General features: G+C 49.6%; 12 protein-coding genes across 12 annotated transcripts, besides 1 other annotated feature; 7 read left to right on the top strand and 5 right to left on the bottom strand.

The window, feature by feature from the left end:
- Positions 1–26,785: part of a sequence feature (contig 1.19 575..71437(-1)) that runs on past both edges of the window.
- Positions 399–2,233, top strand: ANIA_01375 (protein rxtB; the record flags this gene model as incomplete). Its single annotated transcript, XM_653887.1, has 4 exons — positions 399–471; positions 543–664; positions 785–938; positions 1,014–2,233. The coding sequence occupies 4 exons, from the start codon at positions 399–401 to the stop codon at positions 2,231–2,233; spliced, it is 1,569 nt and encodes a 522-aa protein (XP_658979.1).
- On the bottom strand, positions 2,709–3,881 carry ANIA_01376 (bifunctional phosphatidyl-N-methylethanolamine N-methyltransferase/phosphatidyl-N-dimethylethanolamine N-methyltransferase). The gene is made up of 5 exons (XM_050613151.1): positions 3,792–3,881; positions 3,696–3,735; positions 3,571–3,587; positions 3,079–3,505; positions 2,709–2,986 (listed from the first exon to the last, which is right to left on the bottom strand). The coding sequence occupies exons 1-5, from the start codon at positions 3,838–3,840 to the stop codon at positions 2,911–2,913; spliced, it is 609 nt and encodes a 202-aa protein (XP_050468989.1). The 5' UTR covers positions 3,841–3,881; the 3' UTR covers positions 2,709–2,910.
- rgsC lies at positions 4,196–7,923 on the top strand (the record flags this gene model as incomplete). The annotated part of the gene is made up of 2 exons (XM_653889.2): positions 4,196–6,836; positions 6,890–7,923. 2 exons carry the CDS (start codon positions 4,196–4,198, stop codon positions 7,921–7,923), a joined length of 3,675 nt encoding a protein of 1,224 aa, XP_658981.2.
- ANIA_01378 (uncharacterized protein) lies at positions 8,463–9,840 on the bottom strand. The gene is made up of 5 exons (XM_653890.2): positions 9,815–9,840; positions 9,376–9,626; positions 9,268–9,319; positions 9,038–9,221; positions 8,463–8,978 (listed from the first exon to the last, which is right to left on the bottom strand). The coding sequence occupies exons 2-5, from the start codon at positions 9,563–9,565 to the stop codon at positions 8,826–8,828; spliced, it is 579 nt and encodes a 192-aa protein (XP_658982.1). The 5' UTR covers positions 9,566–9,626; positions 9,815–9,840; the 3' UTR covers positions 8,463–8,825.
- On the top strand, positions 11,198–12,482 carry sonA. Its single transcript, XM_653891.2, has 2 exons — positions 11,198–11,505; positions 11,571–12,482. The coding sequence occupies exons 1-2, from the start codon at positions 11,245–11,247 to the stop codon at positions 12,396–12,398; spliced, it is 1,089 nt and encodes a 362-aa protein (XP_658983.1). The 5' UTR covers positions 11,198–11,244; the 3' UTR covers positions 12,399–12,482.
- On the bottom strand, positions 12,692–14,866 carry ANIA_01380 (methionine--tRNA ligase MES1). Its single transcript, XM_653892.2, has 2 exons — positions 14,720–14,866; positions 12,692–14,656 (listed from the first exon to the last, which is right to left on the bottom strand). The coding sequence occupies exons 1-2, from the start codon at positions 14,854–14,856 to the stop codon at positions 12,817–12,819; spliced, it is 1,977 nt and encodes a 658-aa protein (XP_658984.1). The 5' UTR covers positions 14,857–14,866; the 3' UTR covers positions 12,692–12,816.
- On the top strand, positions 15,125–15,700 carry ANIA_01381 (Yae1 family protein; the record flags this gene model as incomplete). The annotated part of the gene is made up of 1 exon (XM_653893.1): positions 15,125–15,700. One exon carries the CDS (start codon positions 15,125–15,127, stop codon positions 15,698–15,700), a length of 576 nt encoding a protein of 191 aa, XP_658985.1.
- Positions 17,143–18,525, top strand: ANIA_01382 (ICE2 family protein; the record flags this gene model as incomplete). Its single annotated transcript, XM_050613150.1, has 2 exons — positions 17,143–17,664; positions 17,719–18,525. The coding sequence occupies 2 exons, from the start codon at positions 17,143–17,145 to the stop codon at positions 18,523–18,525; spliced, it is 1,329 nt and encodes a 442-aa protein (XP_050468988.1).
- Positions 19,482–20,771, bottom strand: ANIA_01383 (endosulfine family protein; the record flags this gene model as incomplete). The annotated part of the gene is made up of 3 exons (XM_653895.2): positions 19,482–20,527; positions 20,591–20,674; positions 20,736–20,771. The coding sequence occupies 3 exons, from the start codon at positions 20,769–20,771 to the stop codon at positions 20,147–20,149; spliced, it is 501 nt and encodes a 166-aa protein (XP_658987.1). The 3' UTR covers positions 19,482–20,146.
- Positions 21,738–22,592, top strand: ANIA_10189 (SAM-dependent methyltransferase; the record flags this gene model as incomplete). The annotated part of the gene is made up of 4 exons (XM_653896.2): positions 21,738–22,059; positions 22,191–22,301; positions 22,362–22,480; positions 22,536–22,592. The coding sequence occupies 4 exons, from the start codon at positions 21,738–21,740 to the stop codon at positions 22,590–22,592; spliced, it is 609 nt and encodes a 202-aa protein (XP_658988.2).
- Positions 22,881–25,138, top strand: kexA (serine-type carboxypeptidase kexA; the record flags this gene model as incomplete). The annotated part of the gene is made up of 3 exons (XM_050613149.1): positions 22,881–23,296; positions 23,362–23,722; positions 23,786–25,138. Exons 1-3 carry the CDS (start codon positions 23,115–23,117, stop codon positions 25,136–25,138), a joined length of 1,896 nt encoding a protein of 631 aa, XP_050468987.1. The 5' UTR covers positions 22,881–23,114.
- Positions 25,378–26,777, bottom strand: cia1 (iron-sulfur cluster assembly protein CIA1; the record flags this gene model as incomplete). The annotated part of the gene is made up of 1 exon (XM_653897.2): positions 25,378–26,777. Exon 1 carries the CDS (start codon positions 26,716–26,718, stop codon positions 25,378–25,380), a length of 1,341 nt encoding a protein of 446 aa, XP_658989.2. The 5' UTR covers positions 26,719–26,777.

Here is a 26,785-nt window from a genome sequence, read left to right as displayed (position 1 = left end):
ATTAATGCTGGGCATATCGTGCGTAGAGGGATACTGCTATTAGGAGTGGACTTCCGCAATAAGGGCTAGTAGATATCACGTGGAAACTTCTTATCTGTGCTGTATATCGCTAAGACAGGACTAGCGTTGGCGATCGGAACGGCTCCCGCAGCTTTCCCGTTCTGTTAGGCGGAGAGGGACTGCTTGACGTTGAGAGAGACGCTCTCTTCTCCTCTGCTGCCGCTTCATTCTCCATTGTTTGAGTTATCCAGCTGATCTATCTTCAGTCGCAACCGGGCCAACTTCCTGAAATTCTCAGAACTCTGCGCTAGTGGCAAGATATCATTTCCCGGGTTTTCTCCACGCCAGCGCCAATAATCCAATCTTCTCTTACCAATACTTCCGTCTCAGCCAACACCATGGCGGCGCAAGCGGCCCTGATTGCCGATACGATAGTGGGCATGAAACGGGCCCTTCGCAATGAGAATGATTGTATGCGACACCCTGAGAACCTATCTTTCCCCGCTATTCTCTAACGCCCTGATCTAACTTGACCTTCTCAGTTTCGGGACCAGATGATCCGATAACGCAACCAACGAACAGAGGAAACAAACTTCGGGGGAATGCGAGATTTGTGAAAGAAGGCGCAATGGGTTATATCCATGCCGAGGGTCTATATAAACAGGTATGTTTTACTTCTTGCAGGACGTTCTTTAATACTTGTGACCTTCTCGTGGGATGGTAGATAAAAACATCACTGTATCTGAGCTGCACTTTACTTATTGTGGTTGAACGGTCTTCGCAGAAAATCGAACATGCCGGATATACCCGCTACATCCTCCACCACAACCCCGTGCGCTACGACTCTGAGGGCGATGAGCTTGATGATGACGACGAGGATTCGGAGGCAGATGCAGCCGTGGCGGAAGAGAATCCGTTTTCTGAGATTGCCCTGGAACGTATGTGACCACCATATCGTGTGTACCGACCTAAACACAAAGATGTACTGACCTTCTCTGCCCCCGGCTATTTAGATTTTCTATGCCCTCTGAAGCATCCATCCGAGCTTCCCTCCCACCCTTCGTTATCTCACGCGTATACTTCTAAAGCTCTTTCGCACATGACACAAGCAATCGAAGCTAAATTGCGCCAGGAGCGAGCCCTGCTATGGCGGGCAAGAAACCTACACCGGCAATTGCTTGGCGACGGGTCTTGGGCGCCGTGCGGCATATTCGAGACGCCTGAGGACAGATTGATTTTTGAACCCCAAATAGTCAGCACAGGGCACAGTTCCCCATTGCCACACTACGAGACGAACGGGCTCCAGGTCTCAAGCGGTGGAGGGCTTGACAGCTTGAAGGACAGTGGACAAAACTCTTTATCCACGAAAGAAACTGAATCCTCACAGCATGGAGGCGATAAGCTTGTCAATACAACAATCAATGCGGAAATGAAAGTTCGGCTGAATGGAGCCACCGAGAACGCGTCGTATTATCCCGATACTGGTCACTCAAAAGAGCCGAAGTTTGAAGAAGTTGATACGGCTGTTAGCGATCTCCCGCAACATTCAGAAACTCAAGGTGGAGACAACATCAACGGCAGCAGACCACACAATACGCCTGGAGATTTGGATAGAATTTTAGAGACAGATGGAATGGTGGGCAAGGAGACGAAGGAGAACGGAAACACTGAACCATATCGTCAGAACAATAATGATGGGCAGAATGCGAATGAAGATGTTGAAATGGAAAATATCTCATCCCCAGAGCCTCCAAGACGCATGACGACCAGAGCTCAGACCAACGCAGGCCCACCACAGCACGACGCCGACTCCAGGCGTGCATCCCCCTCCGCATCTAGCGATACGCTAAGCTCCCTCCCCACACCTCATCCGCTCTATCTCGTGCCAGAATCGGTTCGACCAGATCCCAACTTTGGCCTGCCTCCAAATGAAGCTGAGGACACCCGCCGGCTACTCTGGTCGTACGTCCAAAAACAGGAAGAGACAGTTCGTGGGCTCGAACACATGCATGAGAGCCTTTTACGAGCTTGCCGGATGAAAGAAGATGTCTTCGAATGGTGCAAAGCCGAGGGACATGTTGGCGAGTTGAGCGACGGAGAGGACTGGTATGATCGTGAGAAGTGGGGTCTCGCAGAAGGGGAGGACCTCAAGAAAGGCGCGGACGAAGATGATATTGAGCCGGTCGAGGAGAGCCGGTCGTCAAATAAGCGAGGTAGAGGCCGCCGCGCATAGGCCAATCAGCTGGTCTGCTGTTTTTCAGTTTTCTCTTTGAACTCGTATACTGTGATTCATGAGTTTCATAGCGTGGAGTTGGCGGATTTTCTTTGAGATCTTGATTCTTGCTAAGCGATGGCATGTCAAATAGTCCGTTGCTTTCTATCTCTCGAATGTCAAACCGGTTGAAGATTTTACGCCTACTACCAGCGTTGTTTCGTTGTCCAGTATATTGCGTATGTGTCAGCTTCGTAGATGCTCAGCAGGAGTTGCAAAGGTATTTCAACTGATGTTTGTGAATTTGTTCATTAAGCAACTCTTTCCAACTTTTTAATCGCGGCGGAAAGGATGTATATCACGCTTTTTTTTTATATTTTATCTTATATTTTCGTTTTAAGTTTTACTTCATCTAATCTATACACACACCAATTTTTTGACTCCGCGAGGGGTATCCTGCAGTTTCAAGTATTCTTCCTCTCCATCCAATGTTGAATGGCTAGGCTCCTTCTTTTTCACCTCGGTTCTGTTCTTGAAGGCACAGAATTATATCAATCTAACCTACCTAAGCTCCATTTGCGCAACTGATAGACCACTCATACCAGACTCATGTATGTTGAATTCTAAGTCTCGAGACACTGTTCCGCCATGGCCATCATGCACACTTTTGTGCTGCTCCTTACTCCAGTGAGAAGAGATCACTGGTTCTTTCCGCCGCGCTTTGACTTTGCACGTTCGCGTTCGCGCTTTGCATAGATCTCTGCGGTGAAAGGGCTACAGATGGCGTGGTCAGCAGGACGAAGCCACAGCTCTATACGGTTCCAAGCATCCAGATCAGGGGACTAAGGAGAGGTAGCGAGACTTACTCCTCCCATTTCAAAGCAAACCAGTACAGAACAAAGACCAGCGCAGTGAGAAGGATACCCGCAACCTTGCCCTTGTACAGTGCAACACCAAGGAAGTTCAAGGTACTCCCCCAGTACATTGGGGAGCCGGTAACGTTGAAAGGGAACCCGGTCACAGGTGCGTCCATAAGGATGCCGAAGTAATCTCCGAGATACGTGCCTGTGACGCCGAGGGCATACATGCTTGACAAGACGAGAACTGATCCCACGGCAAAGAGAGCGCCGCCGAGAACGGGTTGGTGCACAGGGGCATAGTATGGCTGGTCTTCAAGAGCCTGCTGGTAGATATGGTCGCGTAGGATTCCAAGGGAAAAAATGGTAATCGCGAGAAAATAGCAGCCACGGTAGGGGCTACCGAAGATACGGGTCAAGAAGTGACTGCGGTATTCTACAGATCGATTTATTAGAAGGTGTCTGCCCGCTAAGTTGTCGCATTGGGGGGTGAATAGCTACCAGCACGGGCAACGACACTGGGTACCGCCGGAGCGAGTAAGTTAGCATAATAGACTGACAGTACAAGAGTAGTATAGACTATTTGGAGTATGCAGACTGCTGCCGGAGTGATGGTTCGTACTCACTTCCAGAATATCGGATTAAATGCAATGGACAGCGCAGCATCTAGAAAAAATGGAGGTTGAGTATCACGTACTGAATCCCAGATAGAAGTTACGTACATTTAAAAGAATCTTGAGAGAAGTCAACGTAGTCGGACAAGGTCGTCATGTTTGTGATTTCGAGGCGGAAGAACCGGGAGAATTGGAAACAGTGGAGTGAGAGGAGGTACGGGCGGGATAGAAGAAGGCCAGGTGGACTGGCAGTGGCCGAGGGAGTAAATATGATGGGTGACGTCGGCGGGATGTGCACATCACGTGGAGAAGAGCAGATACCGCTCTGCTCTCCGCCTGTCGTTCTCGTCATCGTAGACTCAACTGCCCGTCTTTGCTCGGTCATAGACCCCAGAATCGTTCCACGTTCCTTATCGGTCAGTTTGTTGGCCATGTATCCTCTTGCAGCTTCGCCTTCCTTCTCTTGCTGGCCATGAGAATAAGGTCGGTGCTGTGCATATGATTTGGTGAGGATGCCTTTGAAACATCGTGATTACGCTCTAGCAGGCCTCGGCGGATTCATCGCTTGGGGTTTCGCTATCCACTGGCTTCCAGTTCTCCGATACTTAGGATATGCTCTGGCCCTAGGGGCCTTCCTTGCGTCGAGCGCTATCTTTGGTCTAGTTCTTCTCACGACTCGAAACTTGCCCTCCTCCAAGTTTACTCGCCCCAAAACTCTCCCTGTCGCATTCGTCTCACGTCGACACTGGAAGAATGAGGTTCAAAGGTACGGGAAGCGCGCCGAGTATCATGCGGAGTCGCTCTACCCTGAGTCATTCATTGTCTCTGAAAGTCTAAACGAAATCCTCTCGTTCATTACAAGGGACTTTATTGCGTCCTGGCACCGCAGTATCAGCTCAAACCCCGCTTTCCCCAACGAGGTGGACAAGGTGATACGGACAGCGGTTGGCAACCTACGCAGTCGACTTCTGGCGGAGGATATTGTGTCTCTAGTTGTCTCTCGCATATTTCCTATTTTGACCACTCACCTCAAGGAGTTCGACATTGCGGAGCGATCTGTGCGGGGAAGGAACTTGACCCGCAATGTTACCGAATCCGAGGAGTTGGATCTTGCTATCGCAAAGAAATATCGTGATGGCCAACTACATCCAGCCGCAGTGCTGTCGCTTTCGGACCAGAAGGCAGTGGAGCAGGAGTACTTACGCAAAGTAACTGTTGGTTTGCTGCCTCAATTATTCCCTGCGAATGTCCTTAATAGTCGCATCGTCTCTGTGCTCATTAGGGAAATTCTCTCATGTGCAGTTCTTTTCCCTCTCGTCTCAGTGGCCTCGGATCCGGACACTTGGAATCAGCTGATTGAAGCCTATGGGCGAACCACACTTCAGGATCGCAAAACGGTACGAAAGCTTCGGGCCGCCCTGGATGAACATGCTTCTCCAGCTCCCAAGGCAAAGCGCGGTCACCCCTTTCCGCGTCTCTCACCGAACGATTCTGAACGGGCTTTTGAGCGGTTTGTTCGAACTATTCGACGCTGCAATAATCTTTCGGACGCCCGGCGATTCAGAGCTCTTATAGCCAGCCAGTTGAAACGAGAGTCAATGGTGGAAGGGCAGGACCCAGTATACCTTAGACGACTTGAAACCGGAAAAAGAGTGTTGGACCAGAAGGTGGCCAAACTCTCAGCTCCCAATGATCAGACGTCCCATGTTGCAGCCGCGGCTTCACACTTTCGCCGCAAGAGCTCATCCGCGACTCAGGAAGCCTCTTTGGTTGACGTGATGCATGATGCTTCGGGTCTCTCGTATTTTATGGAGTTTATGGACCGCCAGCACCTCATGTCCCTCGTCCAATTCTGGATCGTGGTCGACGGGTTCCGTAATCCACTTGAGGATGACTTTGGAGATGAGACATCCCCCAGCTCGAACACTTGGACTACCGCGGACAGGAACGATATAGCTCTGATAAGTGCAACATACCTCGCAAAACCTGAACTGAAGGTGACGGAAGAATCTCGCCAAGTAGTGAAAGCCTTCCTGAGCGCAGGAAAGCGCGCCACCCCCGAACAGTACCGCAAAGCCCGTACGGTGATATTGTCCACCCAGTCTGCAATATTGGAGGAGCTACAGGAAGTTTATTTTCCCAAGTTCAAGCAGTCAGATCTATACTGGAAATATCTTGCGTCCGATGACGTTTCACATGGTAGCGCAGCCATGTCATCACCTTCTTCTCAGCAAAGCCTTGTGGGCAGTCTTGATGCTCAGGAAAGACGCCCGCTTCCCCTGTTGTTAAACCGAACGGCATCTCAACCTGGACCTAAAGCGAAGGTAGATCTGCGAAGAGCAGCTATCTCGTCAAACGACGTCTCTGGTTTGGGAAAGCTCTTTGACGGCGAAGAGTCGACGAGGCGATCAATGGATTCCGAGCGTTCAGCACCACTATTTGACGACGATTATGACACCGATCCGCTTGCTTTGTCTAGCCAGAGTCTTGGCCAAGATACGCCGAATGGGGGTCCTGAGATTAGTGAGAGACGAGTAATTGAGAATATGGAGGCAGCTTTAAATGATATCATTACCAATGTGCCCAAAAATGGGAGGATTGAGGAGCTCTCTACTAGTGACATTCACCAGGGATCACCACGAAACTCAAATGAATCTTCTCGCGTGGAAGGACGTGGAGATGACAAACTGAAGCCCAGCATCGCCTCCTTAGGGCTTGTGGACGGGTCCTCGCGCCGCGGAGTATTTGATGACGACCTCTTTCCCGAGCAGCAAAATTATCTTGAGGATGAATATGAGGAGCCAGAAGGTACAGCTGGCAAGTACTCTGCGCTCGAGGTTCATGAAGCTGCTCCGGGAGATCTTGGGTTGACGGAAGCAATTCAGGCGCTCACAGCAGATATTGAGAAGCTTGGGTCACAGGAAGCAGTAGTCGACACTTTGACTCGAAAGGCAGAACTCACCAACAATACGGCAGAGCTAAGAATTTTGAGAAAGTCCAAAATGAGCATTCAACGAGAGCTTCACCGTAAAGAGATGCAACGTCAGCAATATATGATTCAGGAGAGCGATAATAGTCTTTATGGCCGGTCGACCGTCCGAATCAAGTCCATTGTAGTGGGTAAAGAGGAGGACGGCCGAGAGTTTGCTATGTGTATGCTTGACTACCTAATCGCAACCTGGTGAATTCGTGGCTAACCCCTCTAGATGTTATTGAAGTGCAAAGGAACGCTGGGGAGCAGATGCCCGCAGGGTCCTGGGTGGTTGCGCGCCGATACAGCGAGTTCCACGAGCTTCACCACCAATTACGGACGCGTTATCCGTCTGTTCGTCAGTTAGAGTTTCCTCGGAGGCGGATGGTCATGAAGCTCCAAAAGGAGTTTCTCCAGAAGCGACGTTTGGCTCTCGAGGCGTACCTTCAGCATTTGCTGCTTCTCCCGGAAGTATGCCGGAGTCGTGACTTGCGCGCCTTTCTCTCTCAGCGCGCAATCATCCCACGCGACGAGACACCGCGGGATGGAGAAACAAAGGATCTCGTGACCCGTATCTACAACTCTGTTGCCGATGGCATGGACGATTTCCTAGGAAACTTCGGTGTGCTGGACCAACTCTCAATCGCCGGTCAGAATCTCATCTCCGCGGCCACTAACCAACAACAACCCAACACTAGTGCAGTATCAACAGACTCTGGTCTCACGACTGAAGATGCTGTCACGACCGCTGAAGCCGAAGCCGAGTTAAATGCCTTTGAAGACCGCGAACTTGAACCCTTCATCAAGCCCATCTGCGATCTCTTCCTGGAGACCTTTGAGCTCAACAAGGGAAACAACTGGCTTCGCGGCCGCGCAGTCGTCGTGGTCCTCCATCAGCTTCTTGGCGGTACAATCGAACGCAAAGTTCGTGAAGGTGCCCGCTCGCTATTTCAGGACGAGCACCTTCTCCGCTACCTCACGCTAGCGAAGGACACCCTCTGGCCTGGTGGTGTTCTTCGTGAGAACAGAGTACGCACAGCTTCCGAACGCCTTAAGAGCCGAACAGAGGCAAGTCTCGTTCTTGCAACCCTTGTTCCTGAACTAGCGGGTAATGTAGTCGGACGCGCAAACGCCCAAGCTGCAGCAAGGCGAATCTTCGCAACACTAAATAACCAGCGACTAAACGCCCATTTAATCTTCACTCTCCTGGACGAAATCGTTCTAGTCCTGTTTGGTGGTGAAAAGGTCACTGGCCGGACTCGACTGTGAGTATGCTGCTTTTTATGATTAATGATGAAATTATCCTGCATGGCCATGATGACGGAACAGACTCTCTTTGTCTGTACATTAGACTACAAGACGACAAGGTGTTTGTACGTCCGTGGTGCACTACATAATGTAATAATGAATAGCGATGACACTAAAACACTCTTATGCTTATTACCCTTCTATGATCTCCAGTCTAGCTTCGACGGACTTGATGGACTCGATACACTTTCGTCCGGCGGGATGTCTAGCGTCACCAACAATGATTAAATCGATTCTTGTTGATCTTTTGCCTTGAGAAAGACATGTCCATTCGATGAAGCTCATGAAAACTAGCCCAGATTCTAACTAGGGTGGCCCGCTATGCTCCACTACTCATGGTTTGGGTCATACACCGTTCACAGAAGGTGGATTGAGACGGTAGGTTGCAGTTTTCTTTATTGAACTCACTGCGACTTAAGCCAGTTATAATAACTACTTATCGGGGTTCATGGTCATTACAGCCTATCTTGGTAGCCCACACTCTTGGGCACTATCTACTCTTCCGTGGAATTTATATTGGAAAGATTCTTATTCTCTTCATTACAATTGGATTAAAACGAGTGTAAGATGCCTGGCCCTTAGGTCGGCTCTGTCTGCATTGCGTCCCAGATATAGCCTGTGGACGACCGAAAATCATAATGACTGTAGCCGGAGCTGAGATTAAAAACGACAAATATCAGGTTACAACGAGAAACACCTGTACTCTTGACGCAAAGCTTCTAAAGTCTGCAACCATTGGAAAGCTCAAGAAGAGGCAGGACAACAGACGAAGCATTGTCAGCTCGTAAGAGTCCACGGAATGACCGTAAGGAGAGACAGTACCGCATGTGCGAATGTTGACGATTGGTCACAAGACCGCCAATCTACGCTTCTTCCTTGGCCTTCTTCTTGGACTTCTTGCCTGACGACTGAGCAGGAGGGCCCTGCTTTGTCTGGTGAACAATGAGACGTGTCCAGCACTCTTCCTTGTCCCACTCGAAGCCAGCGAGGTAGGGCTTGTCCAATTCGTCATCAGCCTGTGAGCGGTGCGTGTTAGATGCATCTTCTCCGTAGACAACACGGGAAGTTCAAATACCTTCTTCTTGAACTGCTTGTAGATTGCGTCCAGCGCATCCTTGATTGTCACGCCCTTGAGATTGCGGGCTGTTACTTCCAACCCTAGAGGGAAATGAAGGTCAATCTTCTTCACCGGCGGGTTCACTAGGTGAAGTTTGAGGATGTCCTTGTCCTCGATTGTTGACGGTGAAGTGTTCAGCTTCCTGTAAAGGGTCAATGAGATGAAAACGAACCATGGTGAAGACCTACCATCCCGTCTTCTGTGTTTCGATGGGCAGAGTAATCTCAATGCGTTTCTCTTCTACATACGAGTGTCAGAACCATCGTATGATTCTTGATTACATTGTGTTGACTTACCAAGCTCCTTGATGTTGTACACACCTTCGGCCTGGGACGAGGTGCGTCTGTGAGCTTTCTTGTCTGCCTTCTCAGCCTTGTCGGATGCTTTTTCATCCTTGGGGGATATCGACAAGCCACCAATGGCGGAATCGACCTTCTTGAGCTCGTTGTGCTCAGTGTGATCAGTGTGGTCGTCGACGAGAGACATGATTGCAACGGAGCTTTGAGGATAAGCAGCCGAAACGGGATGTGATGTTTTTGATGGAGATCTAAGGCACAAGGGAAGAGGTTAGATCTGTGTTGACCACCTGATGACTGCTCAGGAACACAAAAAGGGTGACAACTCCAGGGCATGCTCAGTAACCATCATTGAATATGTGATTGGATGGACTTGATACAGAGATGGTTGAAGGAGGGTGGTCGGGCACTGGAAATGCAGGAACAGGGTTAGGCTTACCAGTTAGTTGGATGCGAACGTTGAGATCCAGATGGGATGGAAGAAGGAGAAGAGGAGGTAAGAGAAGGGAGCGGAATGAAAGGGAAGAAGAGGAGAAGCAGAGGGGGGAGAGCGTTGAAAAGAGGGGAAGGGCAGGTGACCTCCATGGATTGTGCCAAAGTCTGATGCTTCACCTCGTACATTGCCAGACCAGCGGTACGCACCGTTCGTCCAGGAGTCATGACATTAACAGTACTACAGCCTACTTGGAGATTGGTTTAACGGGCCATTTGCGAACGTACTTGCTATTAGAAGAGATAGTACCGAGAAGTTACAGCGTTTGAAGGGATGCGTGGGCAACCTATAGTAGGGATAACTTGGGATTGTGGCGATATGGATGGCATGCAAGAAAATTGATTGATGGCAGGCCTGAGGAAACAGCCTGTTTGCGGAAGAGCCTTTCATGACTATGGCCGTATCATCTCAGTAACACTGCCAATAGAAGTCCAGAGCTGGACTATAGGTATGCCGTATGATGCGAGGGAGTGGTGATGAAAGAATCTCCGCACCTGTCGCAGACTACATCAGACGATTGTTTAACCCAGCCGGATGTTTCCCGCATCATCCCACCGGAAATGTCTCAATTCCATCCAATTCCGGTTCCACCGCGACAAAAAAAGGACTCTATTTGTTTCTTTCTGTAGAGCTCCAGTCCGCAGACTGATACAGGGTATTTTCTTGATCACACGAGTCTGACGTCGAGAGCTGTCCGGTAGAGGCCCACCAAAGCTACTTAGGCTGCACCCCGCATTTCCACCCGCTCCACTTGATCCGTCCTTAGCCAGGAATCCCGTGACTCGTGTTCTGGGCAATCCTTCAACATTAGCTATTATTTTAATCGACTTTGCTAGTTCTTGGACAAAAGTGTTAAGACACGCTAATAAGACTTGATATCAGTTACTTCTTGTCCTCAGGCTCTTAACGAGCCGCGAACAAGCCTGGGGACAACTACCTAACTCCACAAAACCGCCGCGCTGGCTGACACTTGTGCCTCAGAATCTGCTTGAATCAATTCTTATCATTCAGCTCCGATTAGGAACCTGACGCTGAAGGGAAGTGTAGAAAGTATTTGAAAATGTGCCTACGGCCACTGTCCTTCATAAGCTTCCTGAGCCTGTGGCCCAATATCCCTTTTTACGGAAGGCGGTAAGAAGCAGCCGTGATACTGCCGGCACCAAAGCGCGTGCTACTCTGTAGTTATCGGAGCGCTGCGCCTTCTCTCTAGGGTTATTGACTCTGCTTTTCCAACCGCTTAACAAGTCTATTCTCTTTTTTGTCGTCTCAATTGTCCTTCAACGCGCTCTTGATACCCGTCTCTCAGTAATTACACTCACTTAGTCTATTCTACCGCTTCGAGTTTTAGTTGGGTCGAGAGAAAAAAAGTTGTCGAGATGTCGGGGCTCTTTGGCGCCACGGCGAACACCTCAACAGCTGCAAGCAACACCACCGGGGACATCTCGAAGGACGTCGCTCTCAACTCCCCACCCGAGGACAGTATCTCAGATCTACGTTTTTCTCCTGCGAGTGAACATCTGGCCGTAGCGTCGTGGGACAAGAAAGTCCGCATCTACGAAATCAACGAGCAGGGTCAGAGTGAGGGGAAAGCTCTTTTTGAGCATGAGGCCCCCGTCTTGAACTGCTGCTGGTCACCTGTAAGTCATCGACTATGAAATCTCGTCGCTTCGGTTTGCCGCTTACAGTGGTGGATTCCACATAGGACGGGACAAAGGTCGTCGGAGCGGGTGCAGACAAGGCGGCTCGTATGCTCGATCTCGCTGCCAATGCTACTGCGCCTATTCAGGTCGCCGCTCACGACGCCCCGATCAGATGTTGCCACATGATCCCAAATCCGGCCGGTGGCACGCCTCTCCTCGTGACGGGCTCCTGGGACAAACAGGTCAAATACTGGGATTTACGGCAGTCAACTCCTATCGCTTCGTTAGAGTGTCAGGAACGTGTTTACACGATGGATGTCAAGGATAAACTGCTAGTTATTGGGACGGCGGACCGGTACATCAATATAGTCGACCTCAATAACCCCACAAAATTCTACAAAACCATGCAGTCACCTCTGAAATGGCAAACTCGGGTGGTTAGCTGCTTCACAGACGCAAATGGTTTTGCCGTTGGAAGTATCGAAGGCCGCTGTGCTATACAGTACGTCGAAGACAAGGATTCGAGCTCAAACTTCAGTTTTAAATGCCATCGCGAAACACCGCCCAACCAGCGTGATATCAACAACATCTACTCGGTCAACGCCATTTCTTTCCACCCCGTTCACGGTACCTTCAGTACGGCCGGTGCAGATGGCACTTTTCACTTCTGGGATAAGGATGCCAAACATCGTCTTAAGGGATATCCCAGCGTCGGGGGCACAATTTCAAGTACTGCCTTCAATCGCACAGGCAACATATTCGCCTATGCCGTGAGCTACGACTGGAGCAAGGGTTACTCGGCGAACACCCCACAGCTTCCCAACAAAGTCATGCTTCATCCGGTTGCGCAGGAAGAAGTGAAGCCAAGGCAGAACGCTAGGAGGCGATAATCGTATTACAGCTCCAGGCTAGTCATCATTCGAGGTTATTAATGCAAATGGTGAAATTGGACGACTAGAAAGCATACATAGGTGAAATAAACTTCACGTATTTATATCATCTTTTCATTATGATACAAGTCTAAGAAAGGTTCCAATTTTCAAGTTAGCTCGGATGGTGCTGGTGTTTAATTTCCCTTCGGTATGAGCCTTGACTGTGTAGTTATATTTCCAGTAATGCATGTGAACATGTTTGTCTACACTACGCCTCTCGACTGTCCAGCAAGGTCAAAACTATGTTGTAGGGTATATTCTACAAGGTAATAATATATGTAATTGCTAGAGTTACCGCTTATAAATATAGTCTCGCTTTCGTGTCTACAAAAGTATCTAACTAAACCAACTGCTAGAAATTCGCACGTATAGACAGTCACGAACTTGGGAACGTAACCTGCGCAACGCCATCGGTGACCTTCTCAACAGCTTCATCGTTCTTCCCCTCTGTCGTGACACCGGTCGATTCTACTCCTCCCTTGGCCGTAGACTCGACAGAACCAGCGCCGGTGGCAGCGGCAGCGGCGGCAGCCTCCTTAGCCTTCTTTTCCTTCTTCTTGGCCTTTGCAGCATCCTTGGCCGCCTTCTTCGCAGCTGCCTTGGCGGCTTCTTCTTCTTTCTTCTGTCTATCGGCCTGCGAGCCGCCGAACTGGTCGCGCCAGATGTCGGCTTTCTTGGGGTCAATACGCGAAAAGAGGTACTGGGCCTTGCCAATCTTGTGGCCGGGTTTCAGCGAGACAGGTTTCCAGCCGTCCTTGATGTCCTCAAGCGAGGGAATGAGTGCGAATTGTGCGTTTAGCTGTTCGTTGATGGACTTGGAGGTGGCGGGGAGATAAGGAGCGAACACGCTAGCGAGGAGATGGATGAGGTTGAGCACGGTACCGACCACTGCGGCGGCCCGCTCGGGTTCGTTGGCGATGAGGGAGTTGTCCAGTCGGTTGGCCTGAATCAAGCCATTGCCAGCTTCAGCGATCTTCATAGCGGTACTCACACCAGCACGCAGGTGTACGCCCTCCATCTCTTCGACGTACTGTCGGAGGAGACCAGTAACCTCGTCCAAGGTGGGTTGAAAGCTCTCTGGAACGGTGAAGTCGGGAATGGTGGAACCGTAGGAAGCAGCGACAAGCTTGACGACCCGGTTAACAAGATTGCCGAGTTTGGCCAGCAACTCACTGTTGTTGCTATCGACAAATGATCTCCACTCGAACTGGGTGTCTCCTGTCTCTGGACGGTTCTTTAAAAGATAGTAACGCCACACGTCGGGGGCGACGCCAGTCTCTTTGGCGTTGTTGCCAAAGACACCAATTCCGCGAGATTTACTGAACTTGCCACCCTCGTAGTTCAAGTACTCGGCGGTATTCAAATGGTGGAGCATAGTCCATTTCTCCTTGGTTCCCAGCTGACATCCGGGGAAAATCACGCTGTGAAAGGGCACGTTGTCTTTGCCCAAGAACTGATAAAGCTGGACATCCTCAGGATTGCGCCACCAGAGTTCCCAGTCAGGCGTATAGTTTGCAGTAATTGATGGATAACCAATGCACGCTTCAAACCACACGTAAAGCACCTTGTTATCAAATCCATCCAAGGGAACGGGAACACCCCATTTAAGATCTCTTGTAATACCACGATCCTTCAAGCCTTCTCTCAACCAGTTTTCAGTGATGTTGCGGGAATTCTTGGGCCATTCGCCCTTCTCCATAGCTGGAAGGACATATTTCTCAATTTCTGGCTGGAGCTTATCTAGGAGGAGGTGGATGTGTTTTGTATCTCGCTTTACCGGAGTAGCACCATCGAGCTTACACCGGGGGTTGATGAGGTCGAACGGATCGAGGAGGTGGCCACACTTATCGCATTGGTCTCCCCGAGCATCATCGTAATGGCATCGTGGACATTCTCCCTCGACGTAGCGATCGGCCAAGAAAGACCCATGGGTCTCGCAGTACGGCTGTTCAGCGGTTTTTTCCGCAAGGTACCCATTGTCATAGAGCCGCTTAAAAATGGCCTGAGAGATCTCAGTGTGTTTTTGCGTCGGAGTGCGTCCGAAGTGGTCGAACCCGATTTCAAACCATTCGTACACTTCTTGATGGATTTTGTTGTACTTCGCGCACAGCTCCTCCGGCGTCACTTTCTCCTCCAAAGCCTTCGTCTCCGTGGCGGTGCCATACTCGTCGGTTCCGCAGATATACAGCGTAGGATGTCCACAGGCCTTGTGATACCTAAAGATCTTGAATTAGCTTGAAGTTGCTCGCCATAATCCTAAATGAGAGAGGATGACTCACCTGGCAAAAACATCGGCACTTAGCACAGAACCAACAATATTTCCCAAGTGAGGTACGTTATTGACATAGGGTAAAGCGCTCGTAACAAGGATGTTACGCTCGCCTTTCTTGGGCAGGATTTTCTGTTCTGTAGCCATGACGATAATTGGGATGGCGGGGTTGCGGAGGGGCAAAAGATGGGCTAGTACGGGGAGCTTTTTTTCAGTGTTGGATGAATCATCGGCCTTCGGCAGACGCTTTCGACTTGAGCAACGAATAACCCCACAACTCTGATAATGTCCTCCTTCTGCCTCGTTGACTACTCTTTTTAAAGGACTTTGTCTTTCGCACATAGCCTGCAATCTTCCGGCGTCTATATATATATTTCTTTGTTGGCTGCTGTGGTTCTCAACACTACTAGCCGACATGGACAATAATCTCCTCGAGAGCCTTCTTGATCTAGAGGAAGATTTTTACAAAGAAGGCTTCGGCCTAGGAGCAGCGGATGGCGCAGAGGCCGGATACACAGAAGGAAGTGTATTTGCGGTGGAAAAGGGATTCGAAAAGTTCATCGAGTTAGGAAAACTCTATGGCAAAGCGCTGGTTTGGGCTCAGAGGCTTGAGGATATGAAACAGAACGCACATGAGACACTTCCGAATCCCGAATCAATCACTGAGCTGTCAGAAGAAGAGAGCACTCTGAGGCCCTCCGTCTGCAAGGGAATGGCGAAATTCCCACATAGCTCTCGGCTCGCAAAAAATCTCGACACACTTCTTGAACTGGTCGATCCGGCATCACTCCCCATGCAGAATACGGAGGAGGCTGTCACAGATGTGGACGAACGTCTGAAGGGTGCCATCATAAAAGCAAAACTCATTCAGCGTGCGTTTGGAGAGCGCGAGGAGCCATCGGATCTCCATCCTGACGCCAAAAGTGGTCAGGTTTCTGGTGACGGTACTGGTAGTATCGAAGATATCAGCTCCCTCAGCATCAGACATTGAGTGTCTACCGGGAAGCAAAGCTCAAGAATCTTTAATTCATCCTCCGCTTTCGGTGCCCTTTTCCAGTGTCCTGTGACTTCTATATTTTCGAACAAAGCAGCAAACCAGGTGGCCTCAGCAATGGTATGTTTCATGAACCAACCGTTGGAATGCTCATAAGCTTCTTTATCAAGAGACTCGCCAGAGGTCCATCCCACATGGTGCTCTGTATGCGTTCAAGTGCAGAATGGGAGTCAGGTATCAATCGTCAGAGCCACAAGGATGCGGTGAGCAGACAAGAGTCATGTTTTGTGCTGGTAACATGCACAAACAAATCTCTCGCACTTTCACTGCCAAACTGAAGCATCAGTAGAGTGCCTAAGCTCAGCATACATTATTAGAAGCCCGCATACCAGAGCCATTTAGTCTTGTGCAGTTTTCCCTGATGCCCGTGGAGGACTCCAGCCTCTAGGTATTGTCTGTCTGGGATATCTTTTGTTTCAGGGCCAACCAATACCTTTAAGGCTCGTATCATGAACTGATTACGGAATAAAGCTTATTAGCTCTGCGTCTGACCTTCGGCCTGGCACCGTAATGCGACTTGACGAGGCATGACACGGGCGGGTTGAAGTGAAAAGCACAAGGCTGTTGACAGGTTACGAGTCCAGGCTGGAGTTAGCTCGAATTACAGGCGGCGGTGACTGTTCGTTTGACCTAGGTGGGTTTAGCCATGTATCTTTTTCCAATCCACAGAGTTGAACTTCAGTCTTATGCGTATCTATACCTTGGTAGTAAAACCAATGGCCACTGTTGTATGCATATCCAATCCAGGTTTTTCGCCGTCTATGGAGACGACGTGACTCAGGCTAAGTAATATAGACTCAGTAAACTAGTCAACGGAGAATTTTCCATATTCTAGCTGATCCGTTAGTTGACCGCTTGTCCAAAACCTAGGCGATTCTACCGTGTGGTTGCATCCTAGTCTGGTCTAACCAAAGTTTTGCCAGGGGCCGGTGATCGGTCGTCTAACTTTTATTTTTCATTATTGCATCCAACATATTCTTCGCCATTACCCCTCTTAAATAGAAACACCTACTATTGCTTTGAAGTCGGTTTTGGACAGTATCTCAGAGGTCAGTAGTGCACGAGCCACGTGAAAGGCGCCATTTGTTCCGACCCGCACGATAAGATCAAAACTTCCACGACAGCAACGTCCAGGAAGAAAAAGGGTCGTTCACAACTATCAGAATCGATTTCTCATCCTTTTTTCCTCTCGCCTCGAACATCTCGATGTTCCCCTGCTAAGATCCGGTCAACTCTGCACCTTCCGCCTCCTCCAGGTTCGACCCGTGCGTGCCTGGAGGCAGTCAGACCAACATCGCGTCGTTTGGGCCCACCACCTGCTTCCCTTCTCACTGCTCCGGGCTTGTGTCTTTTCGTGCGCGCCCTTGTTACTCGGCCTAATGTGGCTCTTTCGGATACTGTCATCGGCTCTCTTTCTGACCGTCACTGTTTCCTCCATCCCACTAGCCTTCGACGTGGGAGGGAAGACATGCGGTCTGGCCTTTTCGCTCTCGCTTGCGACATTCTACTTCCTTTTCTCTGTCCTGAAGCTTGCAACACCTAAGCAATCTTGGTTTCGATCGTCTCTCATTGTTCTGATCAGCTCCTTACAATGGGTCATTATTCCAATCCTTCTTATCTGGTCACTCAACCGGTTCTCCGTCGACACTGATAATAGTACCTCATGGGTGGAACGGACCTTTAGCGGGAAACGTGCACAAGACTCGTCCATTCAGGACTGGCTCTTTGGCCGTGATGGGTTACTGGAGTCTGTAGCCCTCGGAAATTGGGATAAAATTTTGAGATGGTCTACTCCAGTGTTTCAGCTCGCAGAAGGGTTCTGCAGCTTGCTGGTTATTCAGGCGGCCGGCCAGATTACACGATGGCTTGTGAATCGCGGGGGACGGAGCGATAGCTGGATGGTATGTCTGTCCCTAGACCACAATATTTGTAAAGAAACTAACTCTTTGATATAGATCGGTCTTCTTGTCCTCTCGGCCTCCGTCATATCGAGCTCCGTATATTTTCTTTGGCGTGTTCTTCAGTTCCCTGAGATCTCCAATGTTGATGCCGCCCTAATCGGCGTGACCGTCACATGTGCTGTTATATTGTGCGCTTGGGGGATTGGAAGTGGTCGTGGAAACCCAGTTGAGAGCTCTCTTTTGTTCGCTTATGTCGTGCTATGCATCTATCAGATCTTCACGGACTACCAACCATCGCATCCCGTGGAGCAGCCAGTTCAATCGCCTTCACAAGCCGGAGACTTCCCTCCGCTGCCCCCAATTATCATGGCCTCTTACACGACTCTAATGCATGCCTTGTCGCTCCTACCATCCATTATCCACGCTGCCTTCAACATGATCACTGCGGTTTTCAGTGCAGTGACGCCCTCTGTTTTAATCTCACTTACTTACCGGATCCTTGTTTTGTATGCATCCACTAGGATCATACCCGCAGTTCGCGAAGCCGGAGCTCGCGCTCTCTCACAGGAAGCATCACTGGATGACTCAGATGCTGCTGGTCAGTTTTTAGGGTTTCTGAGTTACTTCTCCCCATCTATCCTCATTTCAGTTTACACTAGCCTTCTCATGCAACATTTTGCGACAACTTCACAAGCCATGGGCGGTAGTGGACAATGGTGGAGTACTCAGGGTGCTGGAGGTGGGAATCTCTGGCGTTGGATTAATCTTGCTGGCACCCTGGCCCTGTATGCTATTGAGCTATGGCTTGGGGCCGCTGATGACCTGGACTCTGGACTCGCCGGCCATTGGAAGACAGACTGAACATCCCGCCGAACTTCTGCATTACGCGACCCATAACCTATCCTTTTTGGGCCTGGCCCTCGCTTAACCATGCCCGAATGACTTTTCTCGAGTGGTTGATTGTCGGCTCCCCCAACTTGGAATCGAGCGCCTATAAGCATTAGGCATCCTATGACAGTGCCAGTCCTCTCTGCACTTTGCTAAAGAGGTGATGTCTTTTCTGGAAGCACCGAACGGTACGACCGCCTATCCTGGGCCAGAACTGTCAACTCATCGACTTCTAGTTACTCTGCTTTCTCACATTCTCGAAAGCCTCTAGGACCAGTTCTTTTCCAGCTTTGACCTCACTTGATCAATCTGAGTATGAGTATGCATTCCGGCTGCCTAACCTGTGAGGTACACGGAAAACAGACCCTCGAATACGAAGATCTTGTCAACACCGTGTCTCCCTTCAGGGTCTCATGGTTACCATCCACTTCTGGCTGCTAGAGTACCGTTGGTATTCAGCTGCGTGATGCCTCTCCCTCATACATCATTTGCTTCTATTTATACATGTCTACCTACTGCTCCCTGCAATTTCCTTTCTTGTTGATATACCCCAAATCCACTCTTGTCCTTATCGGTTCAGCTCTTCTCCTCAGATCTATGTTCCAAGATATACTTTCTAGGCTCTCAACCCTATCTTACTTTACGGCCTTCCTTGTGTACCATATGTAGCCTGGATTAGTGGCTGAACTGCATTTTTCCAGGCTTCCTACTTAATCGCTGGCAGTGTCTGGAGGACGAACCTCGATTTCTAAATCCCCCAAGATCTGCCGACTTGCTTCTGCTTAGACGGGCATCCGCTCAGTCTTGGCCTTCATCATTTTCATCGTTGGATGCATGGCCTGTGCGGTGGCAATGGATCGGCGAATGGGTCCTGTTAAACAAAATGAGAGGCTTATCAAGAATAGTGCATCATTACAAGAAATTCGATATAAGATTCACTTAAGGGCCTGCTAGCACTTCGCCGTAACTAGCTTTCCGGCAGCCTGTAAATCGGTAGATAATGATTGAAGTACCCCCAGGATATCAACAATCTGTACTAAATACAGCCCAGCGCCTCATGGCAAACATCAAATTCGCGAGGCCAACCAAAACTGTCTCAAAGAATCATTCAAGATATGTAAGACGAAGATAAATGGTAACAGCGAAGCAAGCAATAAGGTAACGTTTTGTGGATATAAACAAAGAAGAGGAATAATGGCAGAGGGAATAATAATATCATGACCAAGCAAGCGCCGAATCGAAACAAACGCAGACCCTGCATGAGCCCAGCTAACAGGATTGTATGGGGAGACAGCCGTCCGTAAGCCAGCAGTCTCTTCCTTTCTCCAGCAAAAGGAAACAAGGCGAAGCAAAGTACTCCCTATGCTGTAGGTGTTCAGGTGACCAAGGGCTTTCGAATACCCCGCACAGTCAATTTGCTTTTTCTGACCCCTCAACTGTGAACATGTTCCGAAGCCGAAACCAACATTATTACACAAAAGAAGAGAAGAAAACCAAGGCGCCAGGCTCTTTTTGTACTAACTTAACTGTTATGATAAGGGAGGGAGCGTGGATGAAGATAGGATCATGAAAAACGATCGTCTTTTGTGCTCAATCATCGCCGGATTGGGACGCCTTCAGTAGCAGGGGGTGGGCTTACAGCTTCATCCGAGCCCTTATTGTCCGCTGTGTGGGGCACGTTGTCAGATTCATCCACACTTCTTCCGCGATGAAGGAAGCTGCCCTCCTTGACGGGGCTGCGGCTTTGGAATCCAACAGACCCCGGATGGCTGCTGATGCTCCCAGGAATATGCTGTCCACCCTGAGCGCTGATGCTTCCCCCATTGCCCGCAGCGTTCGCACCAGGCGAGGTAGCTGTCAAATGAGGAATGTTCTCGGGAACTGGGTGTTGTGAGCCGATGTTGGTCACACCGACATCTGAGGCTTTTCCGGCTTTGCTGAGAGCATAGTCGCCTGAATCAAAATATTTCCGCTCCTAGATAGAGATCAGGCATATTAGTGAGCGAAAACGGCGGGAGGAAAGTCAGTCACTACATACCTTGAGCTTGTTCTGGAGCAGATCTTTCTTGTTAGGCATCTTGCCATAGAGACGAAGCAGACGCTGCTCATCGGGACTCAGTTTCTAGGCCACGGTTAGAAGCAGTCCAGTGTAAAAAAAACAAAGAGTAATCAGGAAAACCTACGCTGGTATCGATCTTGTTCTGCTGATGGGGGTTCATCTTTATTGGTCGCCGCGAATATCACGATCTGAGGAGAGTGTGTTGAAGACAAGAGTAAGAGAGGGAAGAACGACAGTCGTATGTAGGTATTAGGATTCAGTGAAGGCGTCGAGCGGGAGGTTGGACGAGGTAAGTTGGGTGTCGTCAGAGTACCCCACCAAGGGCGGGGATGGAAATGTAATGTAGTTCGAAGACGTAGGAGCGGCCGAAGCGGATTATCGGGTATTGAAAATGATAAGAAATGTCGCAGAAAGCGAAACGGAAATCGGGTGAGGAGAGCAGGATTGTATAGAGAGGATTGGAGGGAAGAAGTACTTGGGAGAATAATAGTAGTTGGAAGTCTAAGGACCATCGGTCCCATACTTGGGCCGGCATGGTATTATCTCATAGTGTACCTTACCGGATGTGGTTAGCACAAAACTGGTAATGCTGCCGAAATGCCTTGATGAGGTATGTATTATTCTGTTCCAGGCATCAAATTCATTCCATGGATTTTGCCAGACATAACTATCCTGATTCAAATAGTGATTTGTAAATAGGAAATGAGGAAGGAGCGAGTTTACTTCACGATATAGTTTGTTAGACTGCAAAAGAGCCCAGGGTTGGTTCACAATTCTTCAACCTGTATATCATAGTTTAGCCGTATCAGTTTAGACTCGTATGTCACTGGCCCAAGAAGATTAACATCTTTTGGGCGTTGAAAAATCAAGTTTAAGTGCTAGATTATAGATTTAGGAGACAGGGTGCTGTTCGAGGACAGCAATCCCAGGCCTTGCGGCGGCAGAATATCTCGCCCGGGAACAGCACACAATTTTCTTCAAGTCCTCATCAAAACTCGGTTCATCTCTCACCACGGCCAGGGCCTAGTCCACGCTTTAATCTCTTTCTGCTTCAAAGGTAGATAGATAAACACCCATTGCTTAGCTGTTTTTCAATTTTCGTTGACCGGAATATAACAGGTTCAATATGAGTGGACGGACGCCCGTTACCATTGTGGTTGAACACTTAGATCCCGAATTGGGTACATGGTCTGCCCTGGAGTATGGCTGCATCGCCCGAGAATCTCATGCAGCAGGTAGCAGATTTCTCCTGAGTTCAGTTCCCAAGTCGCTGCAAATGCCGGACGACCTGGCGGCTACAAAAGGGCTCGAGGTTGAGCATCGCAGCGTCGAAGAGGTCTTCTCAGACCGACAATCCAAGATATGCCTGTTGGACCCTTCTGCTAAGGTCGAACTTAGCCCCGCTGATGGTGATACCTTTGAGGTCTTTCTCTTTGGAGGGATACTGGGTACGCACCCTCAAGAACTACGAATCTAGATTACTTCTAGGCTGACCGCGACATGCAGGTGATGACCCTCCACGAGGTAACTAAGACTCAGATAGCTGCATGAATATGTTGAACTGACCAGCTGGAACCAGATCGTACTTCTGAACTGAGGAAAAAGGGTTATGAAGGAAGGCGGCTAGGACCCGTGCAGATGACGACTGATACAGCTGTACGGGTCACCCGCATGGTTGTCCACGACCGAGGTAACCACCATAAGATGCAGCTTCAGAGATCGCTTGCGTCAAGTCACTGACCTCTAGCAGTTCCCTTAGAAGAGATTCAGTACATCGACAATCCAGAGATCGTGATCAATGAACATGAGCGGACTGAGATGCCTTTCCGCTACGTAAAAGACAGCAAGGGCAAGCCTATCATGCCCGAGGTAGGTCACTGTAGCCCAAACTCGCTCACAGCCTGAGCATACTAACCGGCAATAGGGCATGGTGGAACTAATTAAAAAGGATGCTGAGAAAAGTATTGAGGATCTTTTTTAGCCTGTTGAGCGAAGCAGACAGTGAATGTGAATGCAGAAGGTGAGCGCAAGCATAGAGACAGATGAACACTTAATACACCGACATAATCACTGCGAATGTCTTCAAGCTTCAAGTCTTTTGAGCCTCAAATGCGGCAAGCCGACCGACCCTGACATCCCCTGTACGCTAAAATACATCTTGGCCGCTTTGAGTGGAACCCGATAAGGTAAGGCTTGGTAAGAAGCTTACGAATGGCCACGCTGCCTCAGTTTCACCATAGTCACATCCTCCTCTAAACGGAGTATTCTTCACTTTTCTTCCCACTAATATCTCCCCTCGATCTGCTTCACTTTTGTATCACTCGTGCTTTTGCTGGTTCTTCCTTTTTTCCGGCAGTATATACATTGGCCTCGCGGCGCTCACGAAGCGGGAGTTCTGGTCCGGCACCGTGTTTGACTACCGTTATCAATGAGTCCTTGAAACCTCCAATCGAGTTCCCTGAACTATTACCTTTCACTACGCCGGCGATCTCCTGCTCATAGAATGGGTCTTTTGTCATTCCGCCAACCCTCTTGGAGGATAAGCCGCTCACAATTCTATCCAATATGGGCATTGTCACAACTCCTCCTTAATCCCATCGCAGTTTTAGCTCAGTCTGCAGCCGACTATTATGTGGAATCTTTACCCGGGGCCCCAGAGGGCCCGTTACTAAAGATGCATGCTGGGTGAGTTTTACACCGAGCCCTTTTCCCGCGTCGATGCACGGTTAACCCTTTCTTCCCCCTTCAAGACATATTGAGGTAGACCCGGAGCACAACGGACATCTTTTTTTCTGGCACTATCAAAATCGGCACATTGCAAATCGCCAGCGAACAATAATCTGGTTGAATGGGGGACCCGGCTGCAGCTCCATGGATGGCGCGCTGATGGAGATTGGCCCGTACCGTCTGAAAGATAACGAAACTCTAGAATATAACGAGGGATCATGGGACGAGTTCGCAAATCTTCTCTTTGTTGATCAGCCTGTTGGAACCGGTTTCAGCTTCGCCAATACCAATAGCTATCTGCATGAGCTAGATGAAATGGCTGCCCAATTCATCACTTTCTTGGAGAAATGGTTCGCCGTGTTTCCCGAGTACGAGCGAGATGATGTATGTCCGAACTTAGATGTCTGTCTTATGATGTCTTCTAAGCTGACTTGCGGGACCTGACAGATCTACATCGCTGGCGAATCATATGCGGGCCAATATATTCCATACATTGCAAAAGCTATTCAGGATCGAAACAAAGACATCCACGAAAAGCAATCTAGCAGTGCGCGTTGGAATCTTCGCGGTCTTCTTATTGGCAATGGTTGGATATCGCCGGCGGAACAATATCCGGCGTATTTGAGCTTTGCCTATGAAGAAGGTCTTGTTGAGGAAGGTAGCAAGCTTGGAAAAGAGCTTGAAACTTTACTCTCTATCTGCAAGTCTAAGATGGAAACTGGACCTAAAATATCCATAACGGACTGTGAAGCTGTTTTGAATAAGCTTCTGGACAAGACTGTGGATTCGAACAACCAATGCATCAATATGTACGATATTCGGCTCAGGGACGGTTCTTGTGGTACGACCTGGCCACCAGACTTGGTGGATGTGAAGCCATATTTACATACCTATGAGGTGATTCAAGCATTGAATATCAGCCCAGAGAAAGAGTCAGGCTGGGACGAATGTGACGGCAATGTGGGGGCCGCATTTCGGCCGCAAAAATCCGAACCATCAGTCAAATTGCTCCCCGGCTTGCTCGAGTCGGGTATCGAAATCCTCCTCTTCAGCGGCGATAAAGATCTAATTTGCAATCACGTCGGGACTGAGCAACTTATTAGCAACATGAAGTGGGCAGGTGGTACTGGCTTTGAAACATCCCCGGGGGTATGGGCTCCACGACACGACTGGACGTTCGAAGATGAGCCGGCCGGTTACTATCAGTATGCGAGGAACTTGACTTACGTTCTCCTTTACAATGCCAGTCACATGGCCCCCTTCGATCTTCCCCGCCGCACGCGAGACATGGTGGACCGCTTCATGCACGTTGATATCGCCAGCATCGGCGGTGCACCTGCGGATTCACGCATCGATGGCGAACCGTTGCCTCAAACTTCTGTGGGCGGTCAGCCCAACAGCACAGTTCACCAAGAGGAAGAGCAGCAAAAGATTAAAGAAACCGAGTGGAACGCCTACGCAAAGTCCGGTGAAGCCGTCCTTGTCGTTGTTATTATCGGTGTGCTGGTCTGGGGTTTTCTCATCTGGCGCAGTCGCCGGCGACACAATGGCTACAGCGGAATTGCCATTAAATCCCCAAGTAGAACCTCTATCATGGGCCGTTTCCATAACAATCATAGTAACGGCGCAGACGTAGAGGCCGGTGACTTTGATGAGGCTGAGTTGGATGACTTACACTCGCCAGGCCTGGACCGGGAAAATTATGCTGTCGGGGAAGACAGTGATGACGAAGCGCATCGACAGGATCTACCACGCGCCCAAGAATCTTCATCGAAAAGCGAGAATAATCTTGTAACGTAATTTCGCTTGTCTTTTTTTTTTGGATGTTTGATAAGATTTGTTTTGTCGCCGCCATATACAAGCCCAGGTCAAGCAACATAAGCGTGGAATACAGTTTAACCAGACATATTTTATGAATTGGCCGCCTCTTGCGTAAGATCTGTGCTTTTGCTCTATTGCCTATACCGTGTTCCCATACCTCATCAAGCACATTATTATACAACATAACTGTATCACGGAACGTCCACCGGGTGCAGAGGTCACCTTGTCAACGTCCACACTTTGATACTCCCATCATCCGCGGTAGTTATTAACACCTCTTCCTCCTTGTTCCCATCACGACCTCTGTCGGCACGTTTTGCCCACGCAACATGGTTGATCTCATAAATACCATGTGCACCATTTACGACCGCAACGATGCTCCATTCCGTTGATGGGTGCGGCGCACATACTCCCTCGCCAAGATTCGGCGAGACTTCATCAGTATTCATGGCCTGAGGTTTCGTATGAGACGAAACAAATCGCTCTTCGTAGACCACAAGACGTCCGTCAGCGCCGACAGAGGCTAACAAGCCCGTTCGTCGACTCCAAGCGACAGCGTATATCGGAAGCTCATGCGCATGCGGGAGAACAACATCCTCCTCCCACGTTTCATCCGTGCCGGACGGCCGGATAATACTCGGTATCGAGCTAGCTCCAGCGGTGTTCAATTGCGCTTTTGGCTGTCGTCGCCAAACGCGGACAGATTGATCATGCGAGCAAGACACAAGACGAGGCCCCGAAAGAGCATGCCACGTTTTCCACTCTTCCTCCTGTCCGGATACGCCATTGGAAGTTGAAGGGAAAGGCACATTCTCAGCATCCTCCCAGTCAATGCCCCAGACCGTTCCCGTGTGGCCTTTGATACAGGCGACCTGACCCCAGTCATCGATATCCTCACGCCAGATTCGGATAGTATCATCGTAACTACCACTGGCAAGACATTCCTCTGCGGGGTGCCAGGCAACGCATTTGACGTCTCCCTCATGCTCCTGCATCACAGCTACGGTCTCGAAATTGTTGTCTCCATCTTCGAGGTCCTCCCAGATCCAGATAGATTTGTCCCGTGAGCACGTAGCAAGAAGCATGCCTGATGCAGACCACGAGACGGATTTGACTTCGCTGTCGTGTCCGTCGAGTAGGACGGCAAAACGCCATTCGTCGTCTTCGTCTTCTTCGCGGTCTTCTTCAGCTCCAAAGTTTTTTGTGTTCTTATTTCCTTGCGCTAAGGTTTCCTCCTCTCCATAGTCATCCCATCGTCTCCAAATGCCTACCGTTGCGTCGAAGCTTCCCGTCGCAAGGACGCTTTCGCCTGAGACGTTAGGTTTCCAGGCACAAGTGCGGATGCTTCGCTTATGGCCGCCAGAAATTGTCGAAAGGAGGCGAAAGTTAACCAGGGAATAAACGCGAACCGTCTTGTCAGAGCTGCAAGTTGCGACGAGAGGGAGGGTTGGATGAGGTGCTGTAAGCCATGTGCGTTCGAGGGACGGCGGGGTCAGATCGGAAAGAAAGCTAAGGGCGAGGCTGGGAGAGGACTGAACAACATTGGGCGCCGTCATCATGAATGATACGATTTGGTATCAATGCAATGAGTCGTTCTTTAAAGGAATCTTGGTGTCGTTGCTGAAG

The sequence above is a fragment of the Aspergillus nidulans genome, chromosome VIII, assembly GCF_000011425.1.
Source record: "Aspergillus nidulans FGSC A4 chromosome VIII".
Taxonomy (NCBI): Eukaryota; Fungi; Ascomycota; class Eurotiomycetes; order Eurotiales; family Aspergillaceae; genus Aspergillus; species Aspergillus nidulans.
This window is presented reverse-complemented; position numbering and strand designations above follow the sequence as displayed.